Genomic DNA, 21,927 nt, shown 5'->3' with positions numbered 1-21,927 from the left:
AACAATTAAAATTTTTTAATTTTTTAAATAACTCCCCCCCTTTTTTTTTTTTTTTTTTTTTTTTTTTTTTTTTTTTTTTTTTTTTTCTTACTATGTGGACCAACTAGTAGTGATCTCTCTATGTGGACCAGTGTCTGAGGACCCCCTCTTGTGAGTGTAGGTAGATGAACTTCGAAGCCGCATCCGGGAGCTGGAGGAGAGAGATCGAAGGGAAAGCAAGAAGATTGCAGACGAGGATGCTCTGCGGCGTATTCGGCAGGCAGAGGAGCAAATTGAACACCTGCAACGCAAATTAGGTGCCACCAAGCAGGTGAAATTCCCTGTGGTCTCTTTGCCTTTGAAGGCTGGAATTCTCTTAGCCCTCTGTCAAGTACCTCCAGCAAATGTGATATTTTGATGATCGCGGGGCATGTTCTTTTTCTCTGGGGTTCCCCAGCAGCCATCTTGTTCATCTACCATCTTTCCATCTTGTCCTACCCACTTGCAGGAGGAGGAGGCTCTGCTGTCAGAGATGGATGTGACAGGTCAGGCTTTTGAGGACATGCAGGAACAAAATGGGCGGCTGCTACAGCAGTTGCGGGAAAAGGATGATGCCAACTTTAAGCTGATGTCAGAGCGTATCAAGGCCAACCAGATTCATAAGCTGCTTCGAGAGGAGAAGGATGAGTTGGGCGAGCAGGTTCTTGGCCTCAAGTCCCAGGTATGACAGCCCCAGTGGTGCTTGAAAGATGAATGAAGCTGAAGAGGTTGCCCTCCTAGCACTGAGGCCTTCCATCCCCAGGTGGACGCCCAACTGCTGACTGTGCAGAAACTGGAGGAAAAGGAGCGGGCTTTGCAAGGCAGTCTTGGGGGTGTGGAGAAGGAGTTGACACTGCGCAGCCAAGCCCTGGAGCTTAATAAGAGGAAGGTAAGGCTGGACCTTTCGGGATAGCAATTTGAGTGATAAAGACTCATGTATTCCCCTCTGATTCTGCTTGAAGAGCTTGATGCAGTTAGTGGAGCTTGGCTCTGCTTCTTTCTTTCTGGATAGCTCATAAGTATCTATGTTTACTATGTGCTGGTCCTTGTGCTCAGAACTTGAAATGCATATGTGCACACATATATATGAGTATGCTCTTCTGTGAGGGTAGGTATGAAGGCCTGTCTCTATTGTCCCAGTACTGGGTTACAGACAAACACTGCCATACCCTGCTTTTTTCATGGATGCTGGGAATTGAATTTCAGTCTTCATGCTTGCACTGCAAGCCCTTTACCCATTGAACCGTCTGTCCAGCGTCTTTGGTTTTTTAAACTCACAGTAATCTACCAAGATAGCTTTGTTTTCCCTGTTTTAGAATCGAGGAAACTGGAGCATAGGGATGTCAACTGGCTTAAAGTAGAGCTGGGATTTGGATCCATGTCTTCTTGGCACCAGGGCACTACGTCAAAATAATTCCTTGTGGCTGGCAAGGTGGTTCAGTGAGTAAAGGCACTTGTCTCCAAGCCTGGTGACCTGAGCTCAATCCTTGGGACCCACGTGATAGGAAGAGAGAAACAACTTTTGTAAGTTGTCCTCTGACTTCCACAGGTATGCTATGGCAGGGGCATGTACACACATACACACACACAGTAAATAAAGTAATTTAAAGAACATTGATTAACTGCCAACTAGGAATAGTGGTCTGCCGCATAGTTGTTGCTTGCTTTTTATTTTCTCACTGTGTGGACTATACTGGAGTTGAACTCTTGATCCTCTTGCCTCAGTCTCCTAAGTGGTGAAATTAAAAGCATGCCTACCATTTACCAGGTAGTATTATTAAATATAAGAAATACAGGGCTGGAGAGTTGGCTCAGCAGTTAAGCACGCTGGCTGCTCTTCTGGAGGACCCAGGTTCGATTCCCAGCACCCACATGGCAGCTAACAACCATCTATAACTCCAGTTCCAGGGGACTTCACACCCTCTTCTGACCTCTGTGGGCATTGCACAACACGGGTGCACTTACATACATCCAGGCAATACACTCATAAAATATGGGCTGCTGATGTAACTGAGTTGGTGGAGTGCTTGCATAGCATACACGAGGCCCTGGATTTGATCCCCAGCACCATATAAACTGCACATGGTGGCGCCTGTAATCCCATTAGTTTCAAGGTAGAGATTAGGAGAATCGGGAAGTTCAAGGTCACCCTTGGCTACATAGTGAATTTGAGGCCAGCCTGGGCTAAGGTATATGTGAAACTCTGCCTGGGCAGGGATGGGGGTAAACACTGACTTTTCATCTTATTTTCCCAAATGGGGTATTTTCTTCTATGGTTAATTCATTCACTTGAACAGTATTTTTTTTAAAACATTTTTTGAAAGATTTTATTTATTTATTTATTTATTTATTTATTTATTTGGACTTTTTGAGACAGGGTCTCCCTGTAGCCCCAGCTGTCCTAGGACTCACTATGTAGACCAGGCTGGCCTTGAACTCATAGAGATCCTCCTGCCTCTGCTTCCCAAGTGCTGGGATTAAAGGCATGCGTCACCACGCCCGGCCTATTTATTATTTTTATTTTATGTATATGAGTATATTGCCTGGATATATGTGAGTGTACCCATGTTGTGCAATGCTGCAGAGATCAGAAGAGGGCTTCATATTTCCCTGGAACTGGAGTTAAGGACAGTTTGTAGTTGCCATGTGGGTGCTGGGAATAAAGCCCCACATGGCTCGAGTCCTCTGCAAGAGCAGTCAGTGCTCTTAACCCTGAGCCATCTCTCAAGCTCCTAAACTTTTTTTTTAATATTTTATTTATTTATCTATTTTTATGTGTATGAGTGTATTGCCTGCATGTTTGTGAGTGCACCCATGTCATGCAGTGCCGTGGAGGTCAGAAGAGGGCTTCAGATTCCCCTGGAACTGGAGTTAAGGACAGTTGGTAGCCACATGTGGGTGTTGGGAATCGAACCCAGGTCCTCTGCAAGAGCAGTCAGTGCTCTTAACAGCTGAGCCACCTCTCCAGCCCCTTAAACAGTATTTTTATGCCCCTACTACATGCTAGGGTTTTTGCTGACAACTGCTGTTGTAGGGTGTACTGGCCTCCTGGCCAGTAATCCCAAAATAAAATGATGCTGTTACAGATGACATATAATCCCATTCTGCCGGGTGTTGTGGTGCACACCTTTAATCCTAGCATTTGAGAAGCAGAGGCAGGTGGACCTCTGTCCTGGTCTCAAAAAGAAAAGTAAAGAAAAAAAAAATCATTCTTTTTCTTTTTGAGACAAGTTTTCATTATAGCCTGGGCTGGCCTAAAGCTGTCAGTGGTCCTGCCCTCAGCAGCTTCCCAAGTGCTGGAATTACAAATATATGCCATTATACCTGGTTTAGTTTTATGAAGGAAACTAAAGCTGTGTGAAAGAGTAATAATGGGGCCCCCCCTTGGTGAGGTGATGTTAGAGCTGAGTTCCAAGGGACTGTGCATGTTAGAGGAGTTGGGGACAAGAAATACCTGGTGGAGGCTCAAAGACCAGAGGGAATACTATGACAGGTAAGGAAGAGGTGAGGCTGAGGGTCTCAAGGACCATCTCCAGTACAGATGTCGCCAGGATGTTTAACAAATCAGTGCACTGTGTTGGCCACATGTCCTCTCCTTCCTGCTCTACCCATTGCAGGCTGTAGAAGCAGCCCAGCTGGCAGAGGACCTGAAGGTACAGCTGGAACATGTACAGACTCGGCTTCGAGAGATCCAGCCATGCCTGGCAGAGAGCCGGGCTGCTCGGGAGAAGGAGAGCTTCAACCTCAAGAGGGCTCAGGTGTGTTGCCTAGTGAGGCTGGTGGGCCAGGGTTACTAACGTGATGGGAGGCACACAGTTCCAGGGTAAGGCCCTTCACCCTTAGCCTAGCCTCTGCTGTTCCAGGAGGACATTTCTCGGCTGCGACGCAAACTGGAAAAACAGAGGAAGGTGGAGGTTTATGCAGATGCAGACGAGATCCTGCAAGAAGAGATCAAGGAGTACAAGGTGGGATTGTGGGCTGTCTTGTGTCCTGTCAACCCAGAAACTGTACTAACGGGCTGGTGAGAGTGGGGTGGATAGTCTGGGGATCCTGGAAGTAAGGCAGAACCACAGAAAACACTGTGGAGTCAGACAGGTGGCCAAGTATTCGTTCGATGTATGCTATGTGGCAGGCACAGTGCTTAACCAGGTGTGGGGTGGGAGGGCTTAGGTAAGAAAGGTGATAGCAGAGGCCACAGATATGATGGGAACTCAAGGGAAGCCTCCAGAGTATAGAAGGTTCCAGCATCAGGCTTCTAGGAAGGAATGTCACCAAAGGGAAACCCAAAGCCAGAGTCAGAATTGGCTGAGAGGAATAGGGATGAGTTTATATAAAAGGAAAAGCAGATCAGGAGGCCTCAAGTTGAGAGACCAATTTTTGATTGGAGGTGAAGGTGGTTGATTGGGCAGCAGTAGATCCTGAAGGATGTGGACCAGGTTGGCAGCTTGTAAGCAGGGTACAGACTGTTTTATTTGGTGAGTTGTGGGGCGTAGGGGAGCAGATGGTTGTTGGAGGTTGGACTGGAGCCTTATACATGCTAAGTATGTACTTTACCTCTGAGCTGCATCCTCAGCTCTAAGAGTTTTTTGGTTTTGTTTTTGGTTGTTTTGTTTTGTTTTGTTTTTGTTGGTTGTTATTTTAACAGGGTCTCTAGTCACAGCCTCCCAAGGGCTGGGATTAAAGGTGCACAGCACCACGCCCGGCTCCATAAGAGTTTTTGTCCAAGATAGTGGTTAGATGCAGGACTGGATTGGGGTTGGAAGAAGGCTACTGCAGGGAAGTTGTTAGACCAATGTAGTCACTGAGGTAGAAATACTTAATCTAAGCCAAAGGTACCAGATGTAGTAAATGAGCTCAGGAAGATATTTAGGAGATGGATTTGCTGAACTCAAGGTGGATCAGGTGGCTAGAATGAGGGAAGAGGGGCATTAGGGAGGACTCCTGGGTTCCTAGATTGAGAAACTAGATGAATGGCAAGTCCCTTTACTGATTATGAACAAGATGTGATGAATAGTAGGATGTTGAGGACAAGATATCTCTGGACCTGTTAAGAGGCTGGGAAAACACTTGAAGCAAAGAGCTGAGCTACTGCCGGGCATGGTAGCGCACACCTTTAATTCCAGCACTCAGGAGGCAGAGGCAGGCAGATCTCTGTGAGTTCAACGGCAGCCAGGTCTACATAGTTCCAGGCCAGCTGGCTGGGGCTACAGGGACACCCTGTCTCAAAAAAAACAAAAACAAAAAATAGAGAGCAAGGGTTGAATATGTCAGCAGGAGCAGAGTTGGAAGCCACATGTGACTTTGGTTACCCATTGAGGTTTGCCATGAGAAGGAAAAGGGACATTATTCTCCTCTTAGGAATCTCAGAGTTTAAGTGATAGGCAGAAAAAGTGAAGCCTGAGGTGAGGAGGGCGGGAATGGGTGAACAAGGCAAATGAACCAAACCAGGAGGGATGCTCCTGGGACTTGGTGAACTTGGGAACAGGTTCCTGGATGGAACAAAGATAGAGAGCAGATCACTTGTACTCTGAACCACTGCAGTGAGGAAGAACATGGCACTGAATCAGTAATGAGATTACTCTTTGCAGCCATTGGACTTTCAAAGGGCAGACATGGGCTAAAGAGGAGACAGGCTTAGGAAGTCGTCCAGTGCTAATGGCAGAGTCCTAGGGGACTGGGGAAAAGTGATCTAGGGAGGTTGTTGGGATTTGAGGCAGGCCAGAGAAACACCATGTAGTGCTAAGTCAAGGTAATAACTGATGAGCTGAAGAGGAGACCCTCCTTGTGGCAGATGGGAAGGGTTAGAGAAGGCCCCATGGGTAGGTCCAGTTGAGGGTGGGGTAGCATGTTTCTCATTGCACTACCATGTCCAGCTGTGACTTAGGTGCAAGAGAAGACAGACTAGATTGGGATTTTGCCAGAGAAAGCCAGTAAGACAAGAGGTGGAAGAGTCCAGGCCGGGCTTATGATCCTTCTCCTCAGGAGAATCCAGACTTTGCTACTCTAGGTTTTTTTGTCTGTTTTGTTTTGATGGTGGGGGGGTTGGAGGGTTTTTGTTTGTTTGGGGGTCTTTTTGGTTTGTTTTTTGACACAGGATCTTACTATGTGGCCCAGGCTGACCTAGGACTCAGGTCTCCCAGACCTACTTTGAACTATGGCACTACTCCTGCCTTGGCCTCCCACATGCTGGGATTATAGGTGTGAGCCACCATTCCTGGGTACTTTGTAATTTTGAGACCTTAGCCTCTGAACCTTTTCCTCATTCGTGGAGTACTGGTTCCCACCTTCAAAAGTTATGGTCAGGATTAGAAGTGTCTACCATGTGATGGATTTAGCCTGGACCTCTTGCTGTCTTGTGGTCTGGGCACTGTTAAGAGTTGTTCCAGAGTTGTTGTTTTTGTTTTTGTCCAGGCGCGGTTGACCTGCCCCTGCTGTAACACCCGCAAGAAGGATGCAGTACTTACCAAGTGCTTCCACGTTTTCTGCTTTGAGTGTGTGCGGGGCCGCTATGAGGCCCGCCAGAGGAAGTGCCCCAAGTGCAATGCAGCCTTTGGTGCCCATGACTTCCACCGTGTGTACATTAGCTGAACCTAAATCTCAGGGGACTTTGGAACACCCTTTTACCCTAGGGGCTGTGCCCTCAGCTCCCCCTATTCCAGGTGCAGTGGCTCCAAACTCCATGAGCCCAGCCCCTGTGTACTTAGTTTGGGGCTGTTGGTGCATGCTGATGAGGTAGGATTAACCAGTCTGAGTTCCATTTTTTCCTGATGGTTAGATCTGCATCCTAGGGGGCTCTCCCAAGTCCAAAGCATCCAGCTGTAGCCTTGGAAGCTAACCCTAACCCTGCTCCAACTGGGAAGACAGACCCATCCTACCCATAAAGGGGAATTTCTCCACCAAGAAAAGGCTCACTTACCTGTCTATACACCCACAGTGAAGACCAGTGATCCCTTGCTTGTCACTGGGTCCTGGGCCTAGAGAGCCTTTCTTTATCCACTTGCCCCAGGCCTGGACAGGGCTTCAGCCTTCTTAAGGAGTTCCCTTGAGCTCTGGTATGCCTCTTGTAGTACGAGCTGAAGGTGCACTCTGGAGTATCTTCCCCATTCAGGGAAACTCTGCCTTTATTGTGCTCACTGCCCACCTCTCAAATGCTGAACCAAGGTCATCAATTTCTCTTGTAACCAGGCTCTTCCCAATCTCTACTTCTCTCCCAAGGTCACTTTGCCCCACCTCATTCGTCCTCAGGTTCCTTTGGGTTCCTGGCCCTTGTCCTTGCCCTCTTTCATCCTGTTGGTCTGAAACTGCTGTAGAAGTACAACTTGCCAAGAGGGGACAGCCCAGCACCGGCTGCTGGACCAACTTCCAGTCATTCCAGGTCAAAGAGGGTTGCCCGATACCCCATGGCATCTGTATCCAGATCCTGCAGTATCTGCCCAAACTCCCATGAGCAATAAAGGCAGCATCCAGTGGGGCTGAGAGATAGAACTATGACAGTTGTCTGGATCAGCTTGAACTGACAGCCTCTGCTCTAGGGATGTCTTGAATGGGCCGTTAATTGTTAAGAATAAACAACCAACCCTAGGCCTACAGAGCAACCAGTCCACTTGGTCCAAACCTAAGTCTGTAGTTTTTAAGTGCTGTACCTAGTACCTAGCAGTCCCTTGGGTTGTTGTGAATCTGGAGTAGGGGGCTGCCTAACTTTGAGACCCTGCTCCAGCCCTCCACAACAGCTGTTATACAAGGACCTGACTGTCAGGGCCCTGGCTGGACTTTGGAAAGCTGAGCCTAGCCCATCTGGAAATAGTGCCTAGTTGGCTCACCCCAGGCCTTGTGAGCAGAAGTTCGCCATGCCCCTCCTCAGTTATTGATCGTTTGGATAACAGAAACCTTTGGGTTGCATTCTTGGAGTTGTCCCCTATCGCCCAGGACGAGAAAGTTTTCCTATTGCTCCAACCAAAGACAGGAGTGAACCCAGTCTCAGTGTGTTACTTATCGGCCTTGGCCACGCCTATCTCATGGGCACACAGACCAGGACGCCTCAGCGGGGTGACATTTAATTCCAGCCTGCTTGGGCCGCCAGCCTCTCGGGAGCTTGTGGAGCTTTGCGGAGCTTTGCGGATTCAGCGTGCTGTAGGCTCTTCGGATGGAGCCTTCACCCAGGCCACGCTGGGACTGGCACCGAGGCCTGTGCCGAGCGTGGGTGTTGGTGTGGTATTCATGGCCATGGTGGTGGCCTCAGACTTGGCAGCTGCGAGCCTTCAAAAGGCCCCAGGGCTTTTTTTTAGCGTCCTGCGTGAGTGGTAACTCTGGGCCCTTGCTGCTTTCTGACCCCACCTAGTTTCGGGGGGGAGCCGCAGTGGCTGAACCAAGTTGGACTTGAGACAGATGCAGGTGATGGTGGCCTCAGGTGTGGAGTTGGCAGCGATGGGGACGCTCCCAGAAGCGCAGGTTGCAGTGGGGGATGACATGGGACCACTGAGAAAATGACTGCAGCTTGGCTTGCAGTGTTGAGGTGGAAAGGGTGGGGAAAACGCAGGGTATTGCGTTATAGAGACGATGCTGCTACCTGAGCCAGTGAAGAGAACCAGTGCCTGAGAGGCTTGTGCAGCGGCGCTAGTCAATCAGCACGATCTTTTTGGCGTCATCACCACATGGACTCCTTAAGTAAATGCAAATAACTCCACATCACTTCCCTAGATAGAGTCCCTAGAGGCAACTCCCTCCCCCATATGAGTGAGAGGAACCTGAAGTTCTGTGTGGGTCTTCACACCTCAAGCCAAAAAAATGGGGGTAAAGATCCCAGGAACTCAGTACCTAGACTAATTATTGCAGCCTTGTCAGCAACAATGGAAACAATAAACCTTGGTTAACTGTCAGTTTGTCCCACTGGTTCAGGATCTGTCCATAATGGCTAGTCCGGTCTCTTGACCCAGTTGTGATCCTTTACTGCCCCCAATAGCCTCCATAGGTTTCAAATAGCTGTGGTGCCCAGGGCCTGCACAGGTGTCGGAGCTCAGCTCATCTCTGGTCAACTATGACCTTGGCTATCCTCTTACTGATGCACAGATGGCTTCATTGGTGGACATGATCCCTATCAGCACCAGCTACAGCAACTGCCTCTGCTTAGCTAGTAGAGCATGTGACAGGGACAACTCCCCAAACTTCCCCAGGTCTTTGGGGTATACTCATCTGGTTATCCTCATGCTGAATGTCTTCTGATCCTCTGAGGCTCTTTCACCCTTAACCAGACTCCTTTCTATGTGTTTTTATCCAGGGCCATGATAACATCTAAGCTGCTAAAACCCAACTCCTGCAGTTCTTTACCAAGTTTCATACCTGGGAAATGAGACGTGAGGAACCATGTCACTCTCACCTCCCATGACGCCAACTCCTCTTGAGGCTTCTCAAAGGTGGCCACTTTGGCTGCTTTTCTGTAGCTGTACCTCCACTAGTCCCCTCTGCTCTAAGCCTATCCTCAACTGTTTGACCTGTCTATTGCAGCCCCAGTCCTGGCCTCCATACAGAGGATCCCCTGTTCCTTACCAACCCTTAGGTCATTTCCTCCAGTGTCATCCAGTCCACTAAGCCTCTGAATGACTGTCCTCTGGTACCTGTTCTCTTTCTGGAGTGACTCATCCTACTGAAGATACCTCTAGCACTGAGACTAGTCTTGATAAACCTCATGTATCCCCAGGGACATGAAAGGTAAATCCCACCTTATCTCCAATTCCAGGTGCAGAAAGAGACTGCTCTGGTATCTGTTAAGAGGCACAGGAAATATTGGGGATACACCTTCCTTCCTTAGGCAAGAGTCCTTGATGGGCAGAGACAGGCTATGGACAAGTGTTGACCTCAGGTATTCACTTAGGGCCCATGGCCAGACTTGAGAGACAGTGCTGAAGTCAGCCTGGCATTGAGTATTCCTTGTAGTAGTCCTAACCAGCTTAGAAAGGAGCCCAAGCAGGCCCCAGCAGCACCAGCCATAAGGAAAAAAACTTGTGTGGAGCCTGTCTGCAGACCTCCAGGCCGTTCTGGCTTTCCCTCAATGACTTCCTTAGAGATCTTGAGTAAGTGGCTGCACCTCCCAGAGCCTCAGCCTGTCCCATGGTGGTGACCTAAGTAAGGGCTAGCATCCTGGATGATAAGCCAGGGCTCCACCCACCTCTCCTCAAGGAGGACTGGTCAGAGGAGAAGTTGAACTGGGCTCAAGACTCAAGGGAAACTAGAGATTGTCCTGTGGCACTGAGGAGGCTGTAAAGCTGGCCAGTGCCAGAGCCTCCAGGCAGCCACCCAACAGTGAGTTTACCTGATTCTTGGTTGTCTCTCACAAGGGTATGGATTTTAAAATCCCATAACCTCCTCAACCTTCCACAAACATTGGTCAGGGAGCATAGAGCCCTTGGGAAAAAGGTGACTCGGGAACTGTACTGAGCTTTTGGGGTTCTCATGGACACTGGCTCTGGGAGAAGGCAAGTTCTCTTGAGCTTGCTGTTGGCTGAACCAGATTTAAACAAATGCACACCTGGGAAGTCTTATTCCCTTTATTCTCTTCAACTAATCAACATGACCACCAGTGACACAACACTGTTATTAACACACAACACTCAAAAGTAGGGCTTCCCGTCACTCCACAGGAACAAATCAGGTGAGCGAGACTTCTTTTGTAGGGGCAAAGGGAGTCAGAGCCTCTCACTTCAGATTGGGGGGGCATCAAAGAACCCCACTTCTTGGTCATGATGGTTTCACATTCCCCTATTCAGGAGTCATACCCAGTTCTTTTGGAGTTCCTATTTGACATCGGTTTCAAGTTTCTAAGTGTAGATTGGTTCCTCCCCTCCCTATACTTGCACCAATGACTCCTTATGCCATGGTTGTTGGGCTCGTCCCCAGGGGCATTTCTGAACACTCTGGACCCAGGCATGGAGTCGGCTGTATTATGCTTTCCAGACTCAGTTCTGGTGGACTTTTTCCTGATCCAGTCAGAAGAGCTCTGGTCCCGCCAACAGAGTCCCCCAAGGTGCAGCTGGCCCTAAGAGGGAGGTGGCCAAGAGAACAGGTCAATCCCAGAGGTCTCGTCTCTGCCCTTTCCTATTAGGAAGCCCCAGAATCCACCAGCTATCCACATTTAATTCAGTCCTGGAGTCAAGGCTGTAGCCCTCACCTGTCCCCACAGCATGCAAGCATCCTACTATGTATGTGCTATCCTAGTCCTCAACTATAGTCAGCTGTGACTACACTGACCACCTCCCCCCCGACTGGCCTCTGAGCCCCAAAAGCTCCCGCCCCCCAGCACTCTTCTGGTGACAGCCTATTAGACCTATGCCTGAGGGAATCCACTTCTAGCTTTATAAGGGGTTTCTCTCTAAACTTTGTTTCTGCTACCATCTTAGAGAGGGACAAATGAGCTTAAACTTGGAGTCATCTACTTTGTTTTATAGGGCTCCCCCTTTATCATCACTTGTTAGTTTACAAACTCCTCCCAGTCTCCACAGTGTTCCTGTACCTGGCACTTTGGGCTTTATTGGATGCTAGCAAGGCTCTCCCCATAATTGTGTAAGGCCTGCTTTTCTTAGCAGGCCTGGCATTTTTCTCCCACAATGGTCTAAATTTTGGACCTTTAAAATTTGAAGGTCATCCCTTTGGGGGCAGGATAGATGAAGGGTGATGGGTTTCTACTTTCTAAACTTTTAGGTTAATGAAGTTAGAGGCCTCTTCCACAGTTTTGTAGGAATCCAGGTTACCCTTTCTGGGCACAGGACTCCTGAAGAGCCACCTCCCTGGTATCTCAGTTCTACTCCAGGACAATGTGTCACTGGTGCTAGTACTGGATTGGGGGATACTTTCTTTGCAACCCAGTGCTGAAGAGAGTCCTCTCCATCTTTTAAGGGTCTTCAGGGTTGGAAGGGGGAAATCTTTGTTGTGGATGTTTCAAGAAGCTTTTCTTCAACCATTTTATAGGGCAACTGTTACTCCTGTCACACAGCCCCAGTCATGTAACAGGTTTGTCTGGGTTGATGAAGTGTCTAGTATAGTACTATGTGGTATCCAAGGAGAAGAGGTGGGCCTGGTAGGGGAGCATTTCTTATCCTTTCATTTCCTTCCAAAGGTTTCTGGCTAAGGAGAGAGGAGCCGGGGGATGGAACCTGTCCCTTCCCCAGGCAAAGATCATGTTGGGTCACCCCCATTGCAGGGGCCTCCAGGTGGGGTGAGGAAGGTGGTCAAATTTCCATTGCCTCTTCAGGGCATCTGTGCCAGTCTGTGCCATGTCAGGATACCCATTACTGTGTGCAGGCTGACTCACACGAAAGGCTGAGGTTTAAAGTCATGTTGCTGGTTAATCAGAGCTGTCTATTCTGTTGTCTTGCTGTCCCTAGTCACCACAGAGAACCCACAAGTGGCTCTCAGAGACTTGTAGAAGTCTAGGGAGGACAACCACATACATGCATTGAATCTCTGAAGGAAATTATTCTTTGGAGGTTGACTAGCAGCGAGCAGTTCTTTCCACTGAGGACAGAATTTGAGGAAATAGGCTGCCACTGCAGCAAGATTTGTGGCAGTTAGATTTCAGGTAAAACCTGATTGTGAGACCTGAGAATGTGGCAGAGGCCGTGTGCAATCCCGGAGGCCTCTCAGAGTAGACATCTCCAGCTGGGCTGGGGAAAGGTAGTCCTGCCTGTCTCAGGAGAACCATGGTGGTCTGAACTGGGATCTGCTTGCACTTGAAGTTTAACAAGCTCCCAGGAAGGGGAGAAACCAGCCAGGAGTTTGCTGGGTTCCATCTATATAGCTTCTCCACCTTGGGTTGCTTCCCCCCAAACAAATGGAAATTATCCTAATATTTAAGGTGGTTTCTCAATATTTTTTCAATATTCTTACACTCAGAACGTTTTGTACATACCCCAAACTCCAGCCTTTAACACAGCTTGACAGTTTTGCTTTTTGTTCGCTTTGGGGCGCTTACTGATAAAGGACTCCAGGGTTGTTGTCCTCACACACACAACTCACCTAAGATTGCCTTAAACCCTAAAGGACCCCATGCAGTGAGACGGACTTTTCTGTCTTCTCTGTGGGTTTGAAAGCACCTCATTGTTTTTCTCTTTTTTTTTTTTTTTTTTTTTTTTTTTTTTTTTTTTTTTTTTTCTTTTTTCCAGTTCTACCCCAGTTCCCATACTACTTCCCAGCTGAGCAAAGCACTTTCTTCTAATTGTCCAAGGCTGCTGGGAGAGGGGCTCCCTCTCATAGTTTCATGGGAGAGGACCCTGAAAAGAGTAGGGGAGGGTCACCCTCCCAAGTCAGTACTGTGCTGTGCTCCCTGTACCTCCCTAGCCCTACAGGGTTCTGATAAGGATTTTGATGCAATTTATTGGGGTTGTCTACAGACATATTAGAACCTCTTCCTACAGTTAATAGGGCTTTTATCCACTATGGTTTACAGGAATTTTCTGCTACAGACTTAAAGGGCTTTTTTTTTTTCCTACGTATTCATAGGGTTTCTAACCCAACGATTTTTCTCTACTGCCTTATAAGTGGTTCCCACCAACAATTTTATAGGGTTTCTCATCGCTGATGCAAAAAGCACTATTTTTCCCCCAGGGGTCTTTACCCTTCACTTCTCTCTAATCTGATGGGGTTGTCCTCCTTTCCCCGAATCTTCTCAGAAGAGGTCCTGGGTCTCCAGACCTATTTCACAGGGAGACCCCTGGGTGGCAGCTCCTGTGGAGGAGAAGAGCTGCAACTTCTGTGAAGCTGTCTCCACACTCAGGGCACAAATACGGCTTTTCCTCCAAGAAAGTCTTAGGGCTTTCCCCTTCCCTGTGGCTGCTGCTCTTTGCCATGGTAGAGGCGTCTCTCTCACCTTCCTGGTTTGTGGGCAAGGTGGATGACTCTGAAGGACCACCCTCCGAAGTGGGGGTCTTTTCTTGAGTGTGGGTTTCCTGGTGCTGGACAAGGGTCGGTCGGTCAAGGAAGGAGGCCCCGCAATCAGAACAGCTGTAGGGTCTGGCTCCCAGGGGGCTCCTAAGATGCTCCAACAGGACAGAGGATCTCCTCCCCAGGTCTGGATTCTTCTGGGATTTCCCACCTGCATGGACTTTCTGGTGCTGCAACAGCTCAGAGCTGAGGCCAAAGCTTTTTTTGCATTCCGGGCATTTAAAGGGCTTTCCACTTAGGAAGGGGCTAGGTCCTGCCCCTTCCCCAAGGCCAGTCCTACTCTCTGGAAAGAGAAGGGGCTTTTCATTGCCGTGGGTGAGCTGATGTTGGAGAAGCACAGCGCGATCCAGGAAGCTTTCTCCACAGTGGGAACAAATGTAGGACTTAGAGGAGCGTGGACCTAGCCTTTGGCTAAAGCCCTCCTGACCCTCGGACACTTTAAGGGACTGTCCTGAGGGGTCAGCTCTACCCTCCGCAGCACCTGGATAGGAATTGCCTCCAAAAGGGAGCCTTGGGGAGCGGAACTGAGGAGTTTTGGGAGCTGGGTGTGCTATGAGACCGTCTGCATTTTTGTAGGGATTTTCTCCAATATGGATCCGCTGGTGCTGCATGAAGATGCCCTCGTCATTGAAGCCCTTGCCACAGACGAGACACTTGTGGGGTTTGGCTCCGGGTGGTGGGGTCAGTAGGGCAGGATCCCCAAGCCCCAGCAGGCTGTCACTCTGAGCTCTCCGGGCCGGTGTCTTGCCTCTCTCGTGAATCACACGGTGCTGCTCCAGCTCGTGAGCCTCTAGGAAGGCCTTGCCGCAGTCAGAGCACACAAAGAGGTTCTCGTCCATGTGCGTACGGACATGCGTGATGAGGTTGGAGCTCTGGCTGAAACTCTTGCCACACTCGGGACACTTGTAGGGCTTCTCGCCCGTGTGCGTGCGGCGGTGCTGGATGAGGTGAGAGCTGCGGATGAAGCTCTTGCCGCAGTCGGAGCATTTGTAGGGCTTCTCGCCGGTGTGGATGCGCTGGTGGCGGATGAGAGTGGAGCTCATGATGAAGCTCTTGCCGCAGTCCGCACAGATGTAGGGCCGCTCACCACGGTGGATACGCTGGTGGTTGATGAGGTTGGAGCTGACACTGAAGCTCTTACCACACTCGGGGCACTTGTAGGGCCGCTCGCCCGTGTGCGTGCGCTGATGGCGCAGCAGCGTGGCACTCAGCGTGAAGGTCTTGCCACACACTGGGCACTTGAAGGGGTCCTCGCGTAGGTGGGTCCTCTGGTGCTTGATGAGCGTGGAGCTGTGGCCAAAGCTCTTGCCACACTCCAGACACTCGTAGGGCTTCTCACCGGTGTGCGTGCGCTGGTGCTGCGTCAGCTCTGAGCTCTGGATGAAGCTCTTACCACACTCGGTGCAGCGGTACGGCTTCTCCCCAGCGTGTATCTTCTGGTGCTTGAGCAGGTTGTGGTTCTGGCCAAAGCGCTTGCCGCACTCGGGGCACTTGTAGGGCTTTTCACCGGTGTGCGTGGCTTGGTGCTGGATGAGGTCTGAGCTGCGGTAGAAGGCGCGCCGGCACTCGCCACACTTGTAGGGCTTCTCGCCCGTGTGGGACCTCTGGTGCTTGATGAGGTTAGTGCTCTGTGTGAAGGCCTTCTCGCACTCGGTGCACTTGTAAGGCTTCTCGCCCGTGTGCGTGCGCTGGTGTTGCACCAGGTTGGAGCTCCAGCTGAAGCACTTGCCACAGTCAGGGCACTTGTAGGGCTTCTCCCCCGTGTGCGTGCGCTGGTGCTGCACCAGGTGTGAGCTCTGCGTGAAGCTCTTGCCACACTCCGAGCACGTGTTGGGCCGCTCTCCGGTGTGGATGCGCTGATGCCGAAGCAGCTTGGACCACTGGCTGAAGCTCTTGCCGCACTCGTTGCAGATGTATGGCTTCTCAGCCCCAGAAGGGCGACCCTGCACCAGATCCCGCAGGCTGGGTTCACTGGCAGTGACCACTGGGGTGTTGTTCCAGGTGGTGAGGGTCCCCCACTGCCAATTAGTTTCACAGGCTTTGGTCCACTCAGACTGAGGAGGGACTACCTCAGGGGCTGATGGGTCAAGAGGTGTCTGATGGTCCAAAGGGTTGGAGGGACCCAGTGGGGTTGGGAGGTCCTGGGGGGCTGAGGCATCCTGGGAGGGGCTCTCCAAGGGCATCTCTGTTGGGTCCTTGGATTCTGGACTCTGGGTTGGATCTCCCAAGATGATCTCCTCCCCAGAACTTTCCTGCTGAGACTTCTCCTCTTCATTTCCACTCTCGGTACCTACAGACAGAAAGAGTCTCCAGCCCCATCTTCTTTCAGAACATGGGGTCTGGTCTCTCTTCCCTCCCGTGTTTCCCCCGAATCTGGGCCCCTCCCTGTACTGGGGCCACTGTCTTGTCAGGACCACAGTCCCTTCTTTTGCCCCTCACCTCTGGGAGCATTGTTGGGACTCTCTTCAGGACCCTGCAGATCTGGGCCCCACAGCACTGTCTCCGGCTCCATCCCAGAGCTCAGGACTTCAAAGGTTCCAGGGACCCTGGTAGGGAGAGATGGGCACATAACACAAGCTGGCTTTGTGCTTTGCTTTGCTCTCCTAGAAACTCACTCCTCCTTTACGTCTGTGAACTTTAGTGTCCTGTCATCCTGTTGGGGGGGGTACTTGGCCCCAAAAGCCTGATTCCCTGACCAGATCTCAAGATCACAGTGAAGCAACTCTGAATTTAAAGAGCCCAATTAAAAACTCATCAGTCATAACCCTTTGTACCCAGACTGGGAACTGGAGAGCTATCCAACATTCACAGGAGAGGGAGGTGCACACCCCACAGTCTGACGCCCAGAGGCTTGGAAACGGCCTGGAAACGTGTTACTTTGCAAATCAGAGGAAGCTCATTAGGACTCCAATTTTCCTCCTTTATGGGGCTGCTAATTGAGACCAATAAACTTTTCCCTTATGAGCTCCAGAGAGAACTGAGACTCACATTTAAAGGGGAAAGAAGAGAGAGAGAAAAGAATGAAAAGAAAAGAATTTCCCAGAGGGGACAAGAGACTTTCAAAAGGACTAGGGCATTTTGCCATTATCCAAGCTTAGAATGAGGGTCAGCATAGAGGTGGGGGAGGGGAGATTTAAGGGCAGGGGCTCAAATAGTAGACTCTAGAGAGGGAAACAGGAATCAGGAAGCTTGCCATGGTAGCATACCTGTACTCCCAGCACTTGGGAGGTGGAGGTAGAAGGATCAGGAATTCTCAGTTACATGAGCTCGTGTCTCAAACAATATATATACAACACTAGCTGAAGAATTATTCCCAATCAATAACTAGAGAGAGAGAGAGAGAGAGAGAGAGAGAGAGAGAATGAATTTGGAGAAAACTCCCAGGGGAGGACATGGTGCCTGCTAGGCGTCATTTCTCTTCCTTGGGAGATTCAGGACTCAAGTTGTCCATTTCACAGATTAGTAAATACTGGAGGAGAGTTCTCCAAGTAGGAAGTGGCAGAGTTAAGACCACAAATGCAGTGTTCTGTGTTTGGCTTGCCCCTGGGTCTAAAAGGACCAAGTGACCTTGGCAGTCATGTGAGACTCATATTTGTGGGCTCTGGCAGGAGACTGCTGAGGAGGAAAGCTCAGACAGAGCCTGCTGACTGTAGACTGGGCTAGAAAAAAATTCCTGGGAAGAGAAATTCCTTGGCTATAAAAGGAGGACCTGGACCCAGTGACTAGGCCTGACAATCTGTGCCTCTGAACTCTATGTAATGGAGTCCCCAAAACTGTACATTTCCAGTCTCATCTTGGGACTCTTCCTTTTGCTCTTTGTCCAGTTTCACTGATGCTTTATCATCACATGCCTAGCAAAGGTGTCCAGTAAATATTTTGTTGGATGATTGAATGAGCTAGACACCCCTTGCTCCTGGAAAACCTGTTTGGTTCAACACCTTTAAAGATCAATTTGCAAAGGGATGTCAGAAAAGAACCCAAGTTCAGAGTGAGCCTCTCGGGGAATCATTCAGCTGTCCTTCAGCTGATTCCCAGTTGAGGGAACAGGACCACAGGAGCAAACTGCCAGGGCTCTCATAACATCCACAACTTTAAAAGAATCCTTGGGAGCACCCAGACTTTGGGTGACAAAGTAGATAGGTTCTGTGTGCACAGTGACAAAGAGGACAAGGCTCATGAAGAGGCAGCAGAGAGATAAGGCAGGTGAAGAGACAGCTGACCACTGCCAAAGAGCAGTGAGAGACACACAAGATGGCTTTCGGAATCCCCTTCCACCCACCTGTGTCTTGGGGGAGAAGGAGCTTGGGGATCTCTGTCTGGCAACTGGAGGCGCCTCGGGAGGTTTTAAAAGTGTCCCGCTGTGCTTACTGAGGACAAACTTAGGGTCTCGGGGTAGACCAGAAAGGGTTAATGGCAAGGCCACAAGCATCTAGAAGTAAGAAAGATTGAGGGGAGACGAGAACTGCTGGGCACCAGCCCAGGCCCAAGGACGCCGGCCTTGGTCTTCAGGGCAGCCCCCTGAGGACGGAGGAGAGGGCCCGGGGTGACCCTGAGCAGCAGGCAGCCGGACCTGCCTGCGAGCCGCTCGCAAACAACCTCGGACCCGGGCCCCCGCGCCCCTCGCCCGAGCGCGCCTCTGCTCCGGGCTTCAACATGGGGACCCCCGCTGCGGGCACCCCGACTCCCAGCTCTGGGGGCGCCCGGCTCCCGACGAGCTGCGGCTGGCGGCGCCGCCCCCGGCCCCGCCGGACGCCTTCTTCCCAGCATGCTCACGCCTCCCCTCCCCCACGGCCAGACCCCCGCGCGGCTCCCAGAATCCTCCGGCCGCGGCCCCCCGCCCTCCCCTCCCCCAACCCCGCAGGCTCCCCGGGGCGCGGAGCTCGGCCTGGCCTGCCGCCGCCTCCCTGGCCCTATTGTTCCCCGGCGGCTGTCCCGAGCCTACAGGCCACCCCAGGAACCCAGGTGTCCCAAACTCACGGCTCTGGGGTCTGGGAAAAGCCGGAAGGCAGAATCCAGCCCCAGGGGACTTAACCCCTTAAATGCCCTGCCTGGGGGGAGGGCGGGCTAGATGCCGGGAACTCTAGGGTCCTTCTCAAGGGGTGATTCCAGGCTGAGGACCCGGGGACCAGTTCAGGGTGACTGGGACGGAGCAGGAAGTGACCCCAGCTTCCCGGGCCCCTCTAGCCTGGAGTCAGAACATCAGCTCTATGGGATTTAACCCTTTGCCTTCCATAGCCTGGGAAAAAAGGAGGGGGGCAGGAACGGTGGCCAGGAGGTGGCTGATGATGCCCCTCTCCCTGTGTCAAGTGGGAGCCCGCGAGACCAGCATCTGGGGGAGCCCAGAGGTCAGCAAGGGTCTCCGAGTTTCTAACCGTGCTTCATTTCCAGGGCTCCGGCCAGCCGCCCAGTAGATCCGGATCTCAGATTTGCCGGTGTCTGGGGCCTGCCTTCGTTTGGACTAACCCTGAGATGGGCTGGTATGCCTGGGCTGGGTACTAGGGGTTGGGAGCAGAGGTTGGCAGGGCAGGCCGGGAAGCGGCTTAAGTAAGAGTTGAGGCTAAAAGTCCAAGTGCCGGTGCCAGCCGGCCTTAGATGAACAGCACCTGAAAGGGGGAGTGAGGATGAAAGAAAAAACGAGAGACAGAGAAAGATCCTTGGGAGGACTGTCAGTAGAGACTGCAGCCGGTTTATTTCAGCTCAGCCTTCTTACACAGCAGAACATCAGAGATCGCCACCGTTTGCTTGGCTCAATTAGCTTCAACAGCTCTTTTTTCCCACCTTTATCTGAGGGTCAAGGAACTGTCAAATACTTGTGAATTCCACCATTTAATCATCTCCCCTAAATTATCAACACATTCCTCCTGACTTGGCAGAACAATTTGGTACTGGTGTGCAAAACACACAAACTCTTGAGTCAAGGTGAATGATCATAAAGTAAACAAGCAAGCCTGCCACAGCTCAGTGTACAAAATGGCTGTGCTTACACTAATAGCTCCCAACAACTAAGGCAAGACCAGCCTGTACTCCCTTGACCTCTTCCTGTGCAGGTCTCCTTAGAAAAGGAAACTAAAGCCGTGGGTGGCTACAGAGAAGCCACTGGGGGTGGGGGTGGGGTCCCCGGCCAAGGTGGGTAAGCATCATTCCCAGCATCTCAGGGTAAGGAACACAGTTTGTAGCAAGGCAAACCTTCAAAAACGAAGGAAGCCAGAAGTGGTGCTGCATCCCACCACTGTCATCCCAGCACTTGGGAGGCAAAGGTGAGACTCAGCAAGTTTGAGTCCACCCTAGTCTACATATTCCAGGCTAGCCAGTGCTACTGACCCTGCCTCAAAACACACAAGGCACACTGTGATCTCCCAGGGCCCAGGTGCCTGGGTTCCCCAGTTTTTCCAGCATATATCCCATTTTCTCCTCACCGAAATCCTGTGAGAGAGGACTCTGTATCATCACTATTTTACAGGCAAGGCGTCCAAGGCCTGAGAAGTGAGGCAAAATGTGTAAGGCCACATTTTTAAGTGAACATAGGTGGGGGAGACCTGAGTTGAGCAAGAATTGACCTTTCTACACTGAAAAAGTTTAATAATAGCAAAAACCTGTCTAGCCATCCAGAGGCTGCGGTAGGAGACTAAAGAGTTTGAGTGGGGCTGGGGAGATGGCTTAGCAGTTAATGGCTGCTCTTGCAGAGGACCTGGGTTCGGTTTCCAGCGCCCACACGGCAGCTCACAACCACCTGTAACTCCAGTTCCAAGGGATCCAATGCCCTTTTCTGGCCTCCAAAGGCACTGCATGTAGTGGTGCACCTACAAACATACAGCAAACACTCATACACATAAAATAAAAATTTTTTTTAAAAAAAGAGTTTGAGTTCAATACAACCTGGACTTCATGGCAAGAAGACCCTGTCCCAAACTACAAATAAATACGTTTCAAGCCAAGTGTGGAAGTAAGTAGCTGTATGATGCCCGTATTCAGGAGCCTAGGGCAAGAAGATCACCATGAATTGAGGCCATCCTAAGCTACACAGGGGAGACCCAGTCTCAAAATGCAAGTGCATAAGTATTGGGGTGTGTGTGTGTGTGTGTGTGTGTGTGTGTGTGTGTGTGTGTGTGGTCGCATACACAGAAGAATGTGGAAAAGACCATCCGACCAGGAATGTGATGAGAGAGCTAAGTGTGGACAAAGCAAATGTCAGAAATTGCAAAAGGGTAGAGTTCAGAGTGTGGCCTTCAGAAGAGGTTTGGCCAGGATCTACCTCCTGTGGCTCCCCAGTAAGTGTGTGTGTGTGTGTGTGTGTGTGTGTGTGTGTGTGGTCGCATACACAGAAGAATGTGGAAAAGACCATCCGACCAGGAATGTGATGAGAGAGCTAAGTGTGGACAAAGCAAATGTCAGAAATTGCAAAAGGGTAGAGTTCAGAGTGTGGCCTTCAGAAGAGGTTTGGCCAGGATCTACCTCCTGTGGCTCCCCAGTAATACCTTCCTTAGTCCATCTTCGCTCCAGCCATTATCTCCTGCTTGCCCCTGGTCTTTACTTCCTCCCACCCACAGGGCCTTTGCTTGTTGACTTCTTACCTGCTCTGTTCCTCACAGCCTGTGACGGGGGATTTAAAGTTTGCTGTCCATCCCTACCTGTCCCTCCAGAGGTAGGGACAGCTACCTGTCAGCTTTGCCTGGTCAGGGCTTTGTCTCCTGTATTCACTGCTGTGTCCCTAGGGCCCACAACAGTGACTATAACAGGTACTCAATTTGTTGAACAGACTGCAAAAGCCAGACCTGGCCCTGAGACTGGAGAAACAGGAAAGCTGCTGGCTGGAGGCTTGGAGAAGAGGTTAATCAGGCCCACACAGGTCTTGTTTCCTTTCTGTTTTAACTGCATTAATTGCTATATTTAACAATCAGCACATAAAAGCCAGGTATAGTGGTGTGTGCCTGTAGTCTCAGCAATTTAGGAAGCTGTGGAAGGATGATCTCTTGAGTCCAG

The 21,927-nt window shown here is 50.5% G+C and overlaps 2 protein-coding genes across 4 annotated transcripts in view; one reads left to right on the top strand and one right to left on the bottom strand.

Annotated features, from left to right (window-relative positions):
* The window catches only part of Rnf40 (ring finger protein 40), an 18,191-nt gene extending 9,297 nt beyond the window's left edge, over positions 1 to 8,894 (top strand). The window contains exons 14-19 of the mRNA XM_008823834.3: positions 161 to 310; positions 488 to 700; positions 782 to 907; positions 3,636 to 3,776; positions 3,882 to 3,983; positions 6,430 to 8,894. Coding sequence (XP_008822056.1) covers positions 161 to 310; positions 488 to 700; positions 782 to 907; positions 3,636 to 3,776; positions 3,882 to 3,983; positions 6,430 to 6,606 — 909 coding nt within the window. The 3' untranslated portion in view covers positions 6,607 to 8,894. The remainder of the gene's footprint in view (positions 1 to 160; positions 311 to 487; positions 701 to 781; positions 908 to 3,635; positions 3,777 to 3,881; positions 3,984 to 6,429) is intronic.
* A 1,650-nt stretch (positions 8,895 to 10,544) lies between these two features.
* On the bottom strand, positions 10,545 to 19,375 carry Znf629 (zinc finger protein 629). Of its 3 annotated transcripts, XM_029559034.1 has the most exons (4): positions 18,925 to 19,114; positions 18,227 to 18,376; positions 16,387 to 16,493; positions 10,545 to 16,237 (listed from the first exon to the last, which is right to left on the bottom strand). In XM_029559034.1, the coding sequence occupies exons 3-4, from the start codon at positions 16,457 to 16,459 to the stop codon at positions 13,704 to 13,706; spliced, it is 2,607 nt and encodes an 868-aa protein (XP_029414894.1). In that variant the 5' UTR covers positions 16,460 to 16,493; positions 18,227 to 18,376; positions 18,925 to 19,114; the 3' UTR covers positions 10,545 to 13,703. The 3 variants fall into 3 exon arrangements, with proteins under 3 accessions (XP_029414894.1, XP_029414895.1, XP_008822054.1); XM_029559035.1 differs by lacking the exons at positions 18,227 to 18,376; positions 18,925 to 19,114 and adding an exon at positions 19,320 to 19,375; XM_008823832.2 differs by lacking the exon at positions 18,227 to 18,376.
* Between the last annotated feature and the right edge of the window lie 2,552 nt (positions 19,376 to 21,927).

Source organism: Nannospalax galili, unplaced genomic scaffold (assembly GCF_000622305.1).
Source record: "Nannospalax galili isolate Female #2095 unplaced genomic scaffold, S.galili_v1.0 scaffold788, whole genome shotgun sequence".
NCBI classification, from domain to species: Eukaryota; Metazoa; Chordata; class Mammalia; order Rodentia; family Spalacidae; genus Nannospalax; species Nannospalax galili.
The sequence above is the reverse complement of the archived record's forward strand: the minus strand, read 5'-3'. Positions and strand labels throughout refer to the sequence as shown.

Coding starts and splice junctions, on each gene's coding strand:
- Znf629 (XM_029559035.1), bottom strand. CDS start 16,459: ATGGAGCCGGAGACAGTGCTGTGGGGCCCAGATCTGCAGGGTCCTGAA. Junction 16,238..16,386: donor TCCCAACAATGCTCCCAGAG/GTGAGGGGCAAA, acceptor TTCTGTCTGTAG/GTACCGAGAGTGGAAATGAA.